Below are 11,827 nucleotides of genomic sequence, written 5' to 3' on the forward strand. Positions count from 1 at the left end.
AAGAGGCCAACCGCGCCAGGACAGATTAAGCGTCAGTGGGCTGCTCGGGCAAGAGGCCAACCGCGCCAGGACAGATTAAGCGTCAGTGGGCTGCTCGGGCAAGAGGCCAACCGCGCCAGGACAGATTAAGCGCCAGTGGGCTGCTCAGGCAAGAGGCCAACCGCGCCAGGACAGATTAAGCGCCAGTGGGCTGCTCAGGCAAGAGGCCAACCGCGCCAGGACAGATTAAGCACCAGTGGGCTGCTCAGGCAAGAGGCCAACCGCGCCAGGACAGATTAATCTTCAGTGGGCTGCACGGGCAAGAGGCAAACCGCGCCAGGACAGATTAAGCGTCAGTAGGTTGCAGTAGCTAAAAGCAAAAGTAAGTGGCAAAGGCTGCTATTGCACGAGGCAAAGTACATCAGCTAGGAGGAAGATTAGGTAAAACTGCAATCTGTGGAAATAACCCAAGACAAACACCACCCATTTAAAAGACGACATTCTGGAAACTTCTTTATTTAAAAAAAACAAAACAAAACTAAAAGATAATTAACAAAGGACAACCTAGTACCACTAAGCATCTCTGGGGTATGTCATGTGGCAAATCCACGTCTTGTCAGAGGACTAGAGTCTTAAAGAACCCGCTGTCACTGCTGTGGTCACACTGATCGGGGAGGAGAACAGTTTGTGTCTAGGGTAGAGGGAGAGCAGGGTTAGAGCTAGGGGGCAGAGCGAAACAAGGCGACATCACTTCCCAGCCAGTAGAGGGTTCCTCAGCACAACAATGACGCTGTCACCACGTAGGAACATCTTGGAGATGTAACGATCCTTATTGACTGGTTTAGATTTCTTCTTTCCCTTCCCACTCTTGGGCACTTCTGTCCACATCTCCTTGACATTCTCCAGCACCATGTTACAGTGTCTGCAGGGGGGAGAATAAGCGCCACGTTACAGAGCGTGCAAGGGGGGGGGGGAGAGACTAAGCGCCACGTTACAGTGTGTGTGTGTGGGGGGGGGGGGGGGGATAAGCGCCACGTTACAGAGCGTCCAGGGGGGGCGGAGAATAAGAGCCACATTACAGAGCATGCAGGGGGTAGAGACTAAGCGCCACGTTACGGTGTGTGCGGGGGGGGGCGGGGGATAAGCGCCACATTAAACTCCCCTCTGCATCCCGCCCTCCCGTGCGCTGTTCCTTGCTGTCACCTGTCCCCTCTGCCTCCCTCCCCTGCGCTGTCCCTCCCGTCCCCTCAGCCTTCCTCCCCTGCGCTGTCCTACCCCTGACCCCTCAGCCTTCCTCCCCTGCGCTGTCCCTCCCCTGTCCCCTCAGCCTTCCTCCCCTGCTCTGTCCCTCCCCGTCCCCTCAGCCTTCCTCCCCTGCTCTGTCCCTCCCCGTCCCCTCAGCCTTCCTCCCCTGCTCTGTCCCTCCCCTGTCCCCTCAGCCTTCCTGCCCTGCTCTGTCCCTCCCCTGTCCCCTCAGCCTTCCTGCCCTGCTCTGTCCCTCCCCGTCCCCTCAGCCTTCCTCCCCTGCTCTGTCCCTCCCCGTCCCCTCAGCCTTCCTCCCCTGCTCTGTCCCTCCCCGTCCCCTCAGCCTTCCTCCCCTGCTCTGTCCCTCCCCCTCCCCTCAGCCTTCCTTCCCTGCGCTGTCCCTCCCCGTCCCCTCAGCCTTCCTCCCCTGCTCTGTCCCTCCCCGTCCCCTCAGCCTTCCTTCCCTGCGTTGTCCCTCACCTGTCCCCTCAGCCTTCCTCCCCTGCGCTGTCCCTCCCCTGTCCCCTCAGCCTTCCTCCCCTGCGCTGTCCCTCCCCTGTCCCCTCAGCCTTCCTCCCCTGCTCTGTCCCTCCCCGTCCCCTCAGCCTTCCTCCCCTGCTCTGTCCCTCCCCGTCCCCTCAGCCTTCCTCCCCTGCTCTGTCCCTCCCCTGTCCCCTCAGCCTTCCTCCCCTGCTCTGTCCCTCCCCGTCCCCTCAGCCTTCCTCCCCTGCGCTGTCCCACCCCTGACCCCTCAGCCTTCCTCCCCTGCGCTGTCCCCCACCTGTCCCCTCAGCCTTCCTCCCCTGCGCTGTCCCTCCCCGTCCCCTCAGCCTTCCTCCCCTGCGCTGTCCCTCCCCTGTCCCCTCAGCCTTCCTCCCCTGCTCTGTCCCTCCCCGTCCCCTCAGCCTTCCTCCCCTGCTCTGTCCCTCCCCGTCCCCTCAGCCTTCCTCCCCTGCTCTGTCCCTCCCCGTCCCCTCAGCCTTCCTCCCCTGCTCTGTCCCTCCCCGTCCCCTCAGCCTTCCTCCCCTGCGCTGTCCCACCCCTGACCCCTCAGCCTTCCTCCCCTGCGCTGTCCCCCACCTGTCCCCTCAGCCTTCCTCCCCTGCGCTGTCCCCCACCTGTCCCCTCAGCCTTCCTTCCCTGTGCTGTCCCACTCCTGTCCCCTCAGCCTTCCTCCCCTGCGCTGTCCCACTCCTGTCCCCTCAGCCTTCCTCCCCTGCGCTGTCGTCCCCTCAGCCTTCCTCCCCTGCGCTGTCGTCCCCTCAGCCTTCCTCCCCTGCGCTGTCGTCCCCTCAGCCTTCCTCCCCTGCGCTGTCGTCCCCTCAGCCTTCCCTGTGCTGTCCCACCCCTGACCCCTCAGCCTTCCTCCCCTGCGCTGTCCCTCTCCTGTCCCCTCAGCCTTCCTCCCCTGCGCTGTCCCACCCCTGACCCCTCAGCCTTCCTCCCCTGCGCTGTCCCTCCCCAGTCCCCTCAGCCTTCCTCCCCTGCGCTGTCCCCTCAGCCTTCCTCCCCTGCGCTGTCGTCCCCTCAGCCTTCCCTGTGCTGTCCCACCCCTGACCCCTCAGCCTTCCTCCCCTGTCCCTCTCCTGTCCCCTCAGCCTTCCTCCCCTGCGCTGTCCCTCTTCTGTCCCCTCAGCCTTCCTCCCCTGCGCTGTCCCACCCCTGACCCCTCAGCCTTCCTCCCCTGCGCTGTCCCTCCCCGTCCCCTCAGCCTTCCTCCCCTGCGCTGTCCCTCACCTGTCCCCTCAGCCTTCCTCCCCTGGGCTGTCCCTCACCTGTCCCCTCAGCCTTCCTCCCCTGCGCTGTCCCTCACCTGTCCCCTCAGCCTTCCTCCCCTGCGCTGTCCCTCTCCTGTCCCCTCAGCCTTCCTCCCCTGCGCTGTCCCACCCCTGACCCCTCAGCCTTCCTCCCCTGCGCTGTCCCTCCCCGTCCCCTAAGCCTTCATCCCCTGCGCTGTCCCTCACCGTCCCCTCAGCCTTCCTCCCCTGCGCTGTCCCTCACCTGTCCCCTCAGCCTTCCTCCCCTGCCCTGTCCCTCTCCTGTCTCCTCAGCCTTCCTCCCCTGCGCTGTCCCTCTCCTGTCCCCTCAGCCTTCCTCCCCTGCGCTGTCCCTCTCCTGTCCCCTCAGCCTTCCTCCCCTGCGCTGTCCCTCACCTTTCCCCTCAGCCTTCCTCCCCTGCGCTGTCCCTCACCTTTCCCCTCAGCCTTCCTCCCCTGCGCTGTCCCTCTCCTGTCCCCTCAGCCTTCCTCCCCTGCGCTGTCCCACCCCTGACCCCTCAGCCTTCCTCCCCTGCGCTGTCCCTCCCCGTCCCCTAAGCCTTCATCCCCTGCGCTGTCCCACCCCTGACCCCTCAGCCTTCCTCCCCTGCGCTGTCCCTCACCTGTCCCCTCAGCCTTCCTCCCCTGCGCTGTCCCTCTCCTGTCCCCTCAGCCTTCCTCCCCTGCGCTGTCCCACCCCTGATCCCTCAGCCTTCCTCCCCTGCGCTGTCCCTCCCCAGTCCCCTCAGCCTTCCTCCCCTGCGCTGTCCCCCCCCAGTCCCCTCAGTCTTCCTCCCCTGCGCTGTCGTCCCCTCAGCCTTCCTTCCCTGTCCCACCCCTGTCCCCTCAGCCTTCCTCCCCTGCGCTGTCCCTCCCCGTTCCCTCAGCCTTCCTCCCCTGCGCTGTCCCTCCCCGTTCCCTCAGCCTTCCTCCCCTGCGCTGTCCCTCCCCGTTCCCTCAGCCTTCCTCCCCTGCGCTGTCCCACCCCTGACCCCCTCAGCCTTCCTCCCCTGCGCTGTCCCTCACCTGTCCCCTCAGCCTTCCTCCCCTGCGCTGTCCCTCTCCTGTCCCCTCAGCCTTCCTCCCCTGCGCTGTCCCACCCCTGATCCCCCAGCATTCCTCCCCTGCGCTGTCCCTCCCCAGTCCCCTCAGCCTTCCTCCCCTGCGCTGTCCCCCCCCCAGTCCCCTCAGCCTTCCTCCCCTGCGCTGTCGTCCCCTCAGCCTTCCTTCCCTGTGCTGTCCCACCCCTGTCCCCTCAGCCTTCCTCCCCTGCGCTGTCCCTCCCCGTTCCCTCAGCCTTCCTCCCCGTTCCCTCAGCCTTCCTCCCCTGCGCTGTCCCTCCCCGTTCCCTCAGCCTTCCTCCCCTGCGCTGTCCCTCCCCGTTCCCTCAGCCTTCTTCCCCTGCGCTGTCCCTCCCCGTTCCCTCAGCCTTCCTCCCCTGCGCTGTCCCACCCCTGACCCCTTCAGCCTTCCTCCCCTGCGCTGTCCCTCCCCTGTCCCCTCAGCCTTCCTCCCCTGCGCTGTCGTCCCCTCAGCCTTCCTTCCCTGTGCTGTCCCACCCCTGACCCCTCAGCCTTCCTCCCCTGCGCTGTCCCTCCCCTGTCCCCTCAGCCTTCCTCCCCTGCTCTGTCCCTCCCCGTCCCCTCAGCCTTCCTACCCTGCGCTGTCCCTCCCAGTTCCCTCAGCCTTCTTCCCCTGCGCTGTCAATCACCGTCCCCTCAGCCTTCATCCCCTGCGTTGTCCCTCACCTGTCCCCTCAGCCTTCCTCCCCTGCGCTGTCCCTCTCCTGTCCCCTCAGCCTTCCTCCCCTGCGCTGTCCCTCTCCTGTCCCCTCAGCCTTCCTCCCCTGCGCTGTCCCTCTCCTGTCCCCTCAGCCTTCCTCCCCTGCGCTGTCCCTCTCCTGTCCCCTCAGCCTTCCTCCCCTGCGCTGTCCCTCTCCTGTCCCCTCAGCCTTCCTCCCCTGCGCTGTCCCTCTCCTGTCCCCTCAGCCTTCCTCCCCTGCGCTGTCCCTCTCCTGTCCCCTCGCCAGTATCTAGCTTGACTACATTACCTGTCAAAGGCCTTGACCCTCCCCAGAAGCTTCTTGTTATTGCGGCAGTTGATCAAGACTTGTGTGTTGTTCTTCACAGACTGTGTCAGTACGGAAAGTGGCCCTGTGTTAAACTCCTCCTCCTCACGCTTCTGAAGCTCCTCAGGGGTCATCTCACTCTTGGGCTTGTTTAGCAGACTCCTGGCAAACGGAGGGAAAAGGAACCATGTCAGAGCTTGACAAACCCCAGAGCCAAAGAGCCCCTTCTAGGGGGGGGGGGGGTGTACCAGAGCAGGGCAGTTGCTAGGAGCAATAACATGCTGTCAGGCCCATGGGATATGTATGACCAAGGACAGATAGGGTGCCAGGGGGCAGTTACTAATAAGGACAAATGTTATATTTTTTCACCTCTGGGGAAATTCTAACATTTGTCCTTATTTTTGTAAACACATCCCCACGCATATCACTTGAACTTTGAGGATTTGATTTGTTTAGCAGTTTTGCGCTTGTTCACTTTTTTTCATTGGATATCACCCACTGACATTTTACCTTTTGGATATCACCTATTGACATTTTTTACAGATTTTGTTTCATTTGGATATCACTCACTGACGTTATTTTTTATCTCACATCTATCAGCGGACTGTTCTTTTTCTGTGCATTATTGTTGTTTTTATTATCATAAGGAGTTATCACCACAAGGAGTTAATTCACCCCGTCTTTCACCACCATATTGTTTTTTATTACACAGTACTGTCCTCCACCATCGAGTGGCATTTTGGAAATTATTTGTCTTTTCGAGATTCCTGTTTACACTTTGGTCTATCATAAGACAGTTTGTAATCAAGTGGTTTTAATGCTTTTAACTCAGCGCAGTCAAAGTGCATTATCACTATTGCTGTAAATCTGTGGATATCTATGCATGTTTTTATTATTTTTTTCCTCATGGATCCATGAAGGTTTTTTTAATGTAATCCTAGGAGTTTACTATTAAACTGCACTAGCCGATTTTTATTGTATACATAATATCTGTCTATTTTTTTATCTAATGTTCATTAAAGTCAATTTTAATCTCACTGTGTAAAGTAAAATTTCACTGTGTAAAGCAACATTTACCTGAGTGTTTAGTATTTGTATTGTATGAAGTAATATTCACCACAAGTGTCAAGTAATTTTCTCACTCATTTCTTCTACTTCACCATTCCCCTTTGCCTCCGTCTAGAGGCGCCTGGGGGATTACCACTCCAAATAGCAGTTACTAGGTACTACAGGGGGCAGTTGCTAGGAGCTATAAACATGCTGTGGCCTATGGGATATATACTATCAGGCCCATTTATCAAAGGGCTTGCGGACCTGATCCGACACTGCGGATCAGGTCCGCAAGACCTCGCTAAATGCGGAGAGCAATACGCTCTCCGCATTTAACATTGCACCAGCAGCTCACAAGAGCTGCTGGTGCAACGCCGCCCCCTGCTGACTCGCGGCCAATCGGCCGCCAGCAGGGAGCTGTCAATCAACCCGATCGTATTCGATCGGGTTGATGTCTGGCGATTCCTGTCCGCCTGTTCAGAGCAGGCGGACAGGGTTATGGAGCAGCGGTCTTTAGACCGCTGCTTCATAAGTTGTGTTTCTGGCGAGTCTGAAGGCTCGCCAGAAACACGGCCCTTCAAGCTCCATACGGAGCTTGATAAGTGGGCCTGTATCAGTTAGTTACTAGGTACTACAGGGGGCAGTTGCTAGGAGCAATAACATGCTGTGAGGCCTATGGGATATATACTATCAGTTAGTTACTAGGTACTATAGGGTACAGGGGGCAGTTGCTAGGAGCAATAACATGCTGTGAGGCCTATGGGATATATACTATCAGTTAGTTACTAGGTACTACAGGGGGCAGTTGCTAGGAGCTATAAACATGCTGTGGCCTATGGGATATATACTATCAGTTAGTTACTAGGTACTACAGGGGGCAGTTGCTAGGAGCAATAACATGCTGTGAGGCCTATGGGATATATACTATCAGTTAGTTACTAGGTACTACAGGGGGCAGTTGCTAGGAGCTATAAACATGCTGTGGCCTATGGGATATATACTATCAGTTAGTTACTAGGTACTACAGGGGGCAGTTGCTAGGAGCAATAACATGCTGTGAGGCCTATGGGATATATACTATCAGTTAGTTACTAGGTACTATAGGGTACAGGGGGCAGTTGCTAGGAGCAATAACATGCTGTGAGGCCTATGGGATATATACTATCAGTTAGTTACTAGGTACTATAGGGTACAGGGGGCAGTTGCTAGGAGCAATAACATGCTGTGAGGCCTATGGGATATATACTATCAGTTAGTTACTAGGTACTACAGGGGGCAGTTGCTAGGAGCTATAAACATGCTGTGAGGCCTATGGGATATATACTATCAGTTAGTTACTAGGTACTATAGGGTACAGGGGGCGGTTGCTAGGAGCTATAACATGCTGTGAGACCTATGGGATATATACTGTTAGTTACTAGGTACTACAGGGTACAAGGGGCAGTTGCTAGGAGCAATAACATGCTGTTAGGCCTATGGGATATACACTATCAGTTAGTTACTAGGTACTACAGGGTACAAGGGGCAGTTGCTAGGAGCAATAACATGCTGTGAGGCCTATAGGATATACACTATCAGTTAGTTACTAGGTACTACAGGGTACAGTTGCTAGGAGCAATAACATGCTGTGAGGCCTATGGGATATACACTATCACTTAGTTACTAGGTACTACAGGATACAGTTGCTAGGAGCTATAACATGCTGTGAGGCCTATGGGATATACACTATCACTTAGTTACTAGGTACTACAGGGTACAGTTGCTAGGAGCTATAACATGCTGTGAGGCCTATGGGATATACACTATCAGTTAGTTACTAGGTACTACAGGGGGCAGTTGCTAGGAGCAATAACATGCTGTGAGGCCTATGGGATATATACTATCAGTTAGTTACTAGGTACTATAGGGTACAGGGGGCAGTTGCTAGGAGCAATAACATGCTGTGAGCCTGAGGCCTATGGGATATATACTATCAGTTAGTTACTAGGTACTATAGGGTACAGGGGGCGGTTGCTAGGAGCTATAACATGCTGTGAGACCTATGGGATATATACTGTTAGTTACTAGGTACTACAGGGTACAAGGGGCAGTTGCTAGGAGCAATAACATGCTGTTAGGCCTATGGGATATACACTATCAGTTAGTTACTAGGTACTACAGGGTACAGGGGTACAGTTGCTAGGAGCAATAACATGCTGTGAGGCCTATGGGATATACACTATCAGTTAGTTACTAGGTACTACAGGGTACAGGGGTACAGTTGCTAGGAGCAATAACATGCTGTTAGGCCTATGGGATATACACTATCAGTTAGTTACTAGGTACTACAGGGTACAAGGGGCAGTTGCTAGGAGCAATAACATGCTGTGAGGCCTATAGGATATACACTATCAGTTAGTTACTAGGTACTACAGGGGGCAGTTGCTGGGAGCAATAACATGCTGAGAGGCCTATGGGATATACACTATCAGTTAGTTACTAGGTACTACAGGGGGCAGTTGCTGGGAGCAATAACATGCTGAGAGGCCTATGGGATATACACTATCAGTTAGTTACTAGGTACTACAGGGGGCAGTTGCTAGGAGCAATAACATGCTGTGAGGTCTATGGGATATACACTATCAGTTAGTTACTAGGTACTACAGGGTACAGTTGCTAGGAGCAATAACATGCTGTTAGGCCTATGGGATATACACTATCAGTTAGTTACTAGGTACTACAAGGGGCAGTTGCTAGGAGCAATAACATGCTGTGAGGTCTATGGGATATACACTATCAGTTAGTTACTAGGTACTACAGGGGGCAGTTGCTAGGAGCAATAACATGCTGAGAGGCCTATGGGATATACACTATCAGTTAGTTACTAGGTACTACAGGGGGCAGTTGCTAGGAGCAATAACATGCTGAGAGGCCTATGGGATATACACTATCAGTTAGTTACTAGGTACTACAGGGGGCAGTTGCTAGGAGCAATAACATGCTGAGAGGCCTATGGGATATACACTATCAGTTAGTTACTAGGTACTGCAGGGGGCAGTTGCTAGGAGCAATAACATGCTGTGAGGCCTATGGGATATACACTATCAGTTAGTTACTAGGTACTACAGGGTACAAGGGGCAGTTGCTAGGAGCAAAAACATGCTGTGAGGCCTATGGGATATACACTATCAGTTACTAGGTACTACAGGGTACAAGGGGCAGTTGCTAGGAGCAATAACATGCTGTGAGGCCTATGGGATATACACTATCAGTTACTAGGTACTACAGGGTACAAGGGGCAGTTGCTAGGAGCAATAACATGCTGTGAGGCCTATGGGATATACACTATCAGTTAGTTACTAGGTACTACAGGGTACAGTTGCTAGGAGCTATAACATGCTGTGAGGCCTATGGGATATACACTATCAGTTAGTTACTAGGTACTACAGGGTACAGTTGCTAGGAGCTATAACATGCTGTGAGGCCTATGGGATATACACTATCAGTTACTAGGTACTACAGGGGGCAGTTGCTAGGAGCAATAACATGCTGTTAGGCCTATGGGATATACACTATCAGTTAGTTACTAGGTACTACAGGGGGCAGTTGCTAGGAACAATAACATGCTGAGAGGCCTATGGGATACCCACTATCAGTTAGTTACTAGGTACTACAGGGTACAGGGGTACAGTTGCTAGGAGCAATAACATGCTGTGAGGCCTATGGGATATACACTATCAGTTAGTTACTAGGTGGTACAGTTGCTGGGAGCTATAACATGCTGTGAGGCCTATGGGATATACACTATCAGTTACTAGGTACTACAGGGGGCAGTTGCTAGGAGCAATAACATGCTGTGAGGCCTATGAGATATACACTATCAGTTAGTTACTAGGTACTACAGGGTACAAGGGGCAGTTGCTAGGAGCAATAACATGCTGTGAGGCCTATGGGATATACACTATCAGTTAGTTACTAGGTACTACAGGGGGCAGTTGCTAGGAGCAATAACATGCTGAGAGGCCTATGGGATATACACTATCAGTTAGTTACTAGGTACTACAGGGTACAGTTGCTAGGAGCAATAACATGCGGTGAGGCCTATGGGATATACACTATCAGTTAGTTACTAGGTGGTACAGGGTACAGTTGCTAGGAGCAATAACATGCTGTTAGGCCTATGGGATATACACTATCAGTTACTAGGTACTACAGGGTACAAGGGGCAGTTGCTAGGAGCAATAACATGCTGTGAGGCCTATGGGATATACACTATCAGTTAGTTACTAGGTACTACAGGGTACAGTTGCTAGGAGCTATAACATGCTGTGAGGTCTATGGGATATACACTATCAGTTAGTTACTAGGTACTACAAGGGGCAGTTGCTAGGAGCAATAACATGCTGTGAGGTCTATGGGATATACACTATCAGTTAGTTACTAGGTACTACAGGGTACAGGGGGCAGTTGCTAGGAACAATAACATGCTGAGAGGCCTATGGGATATACACTATCAGTTACTAGGTACTACAGGGGGCAGTTGCTAGGAGCAATAACATGCTGAGAGGCCTATGGGATATACACTATCAGTTACTAGGTACTACAGGGGGCAGTTGCTAGGAGCAATAACATGCTGAGAGGCCTATGGGATATACACTATCAGTTAGTTACTAGGTACTACAGGGGGCAGTTGCTAGGAGCAATAACATGCTGAGAGGCCTATGGGATATACACTATCAGTTAGTTACTAGGTACTACAGGGGGCAGTTGCTAGGAGCAATAACATGCTGTGAGGCCTATGGGATATACACTATCAGTTAGTTACTAGGTACTACAGGGTACAAGGGGCAGTTGCTAGGAGCAATAACATGCTGTGAGGCCTATGGGATATACACTATCAGTTAGTTACTAGGTACTACAGGGTACAAGGGGCAGTTGCTAGGAGCAATAACATGCTGTGAGGCCTATGGGATATACACTATCAGTTACTAGGTACTACAGGGTACAGTTGCTAGGAGCTATAACATGCTGTGAGGCCTATGGGATATACACTATCAGTTAGTTACTAGGTACTACAGGGTACAGTTGCTAGGAGCTATAACATGCTGTGAGGCCTATGGGATATACACTATCAGTTAGTTACTAGGTACTACAGGGGGCAGTTGCTAGGAGCAATAACATGCTGTTAGGCCTATGGGATATACACTATCAGTTAGTTACTAGAGGGGGCAGTTGCTAGGAACAATAACATGCTGAGAGGCCTATGGGATATACACTATCAGTTAGTTACTAGGTACTACAGGGTACAAGGGGCAGTTGCTAGGAGCAATAACATGCTGTGAGGCCTATGGGATATACACTATCAGTTAGTTACTAGGTACTACAGGGTACAAGGGGCAGTTGCTAGGAGCAATAACATGCTGTGAGGCCTATGGGATATACACTATCAGTTAGTTACTAGGTACTACAGGGTACAAGGGGCAGTTGCTTGGAGCAATAACATGCTGTGAGGCCTATGGGATATACACTATCAGTTAGTAGATACTACAGGGTACAAGGGGCAGTTGCTAGGAGCTATAACATGCTGTGAGGCCTATGGGATATACACTATCAGTTACTAGGTACTACAGGGTACAGTTGCTAGGAGCTATAACATGCTGTGAGGCCTATGGGATATACACTATCAGTTAGTAGGTACTACAGGGTACAAGGAGCAGTTGCTAGGAGCTATAACATGCTGTGAGGCCTA

The 11,827-nt window shown here is 53.3% G+C and overlaps 1 protein-coding gene across 1 annotated transcript in view; it reads right to left on the bottom strand.

Annotated features, from left to right (window-relative positions):
* Positions 1 to 479: 479 nt before the first annotated feature.
* The window catches only part of SNRPD2 (small nuclear ribonucleoprotein D2 polypeptide), a 13,646-nt gene continuing 2,298 nt past the window's right edge, over positions 480 to 11,827 (bottom strand). Inside the window, exons 2-3 of the mRNA XM_053689225.1 lie at positions 5,032 to 5,211; positions 480 to 901 (exon numbers count right to left, since the gene is read on the bottom strand). Of these exons, the coding sequence (XP_053545200.1) occupies positions 727 to 901; positions 5,032 to 5,211 (355 nt within the window). The 3' untranslated portion in view covers positions 480 to 726. The remainder of the gene's footprint in view (positions 902 to 5,031; positions 5,212 to 11,827) is intronic.

The sequence above is a fragment of the Bombina bombina genome, chromosome 7 (assembly GCF_027579735.1).
Source record: "Bombina bombina isolate aBomBom1 chromosome 7, aBomBom1.pri, whole genome shotgun sequence".
In the NCBI taxonomy this organism is placed as follows: Eukaryota; Metazoa; Chordata; class Amphibia; order Anura; family Bombinatoridae; genus Bombina; species Bombina bombina.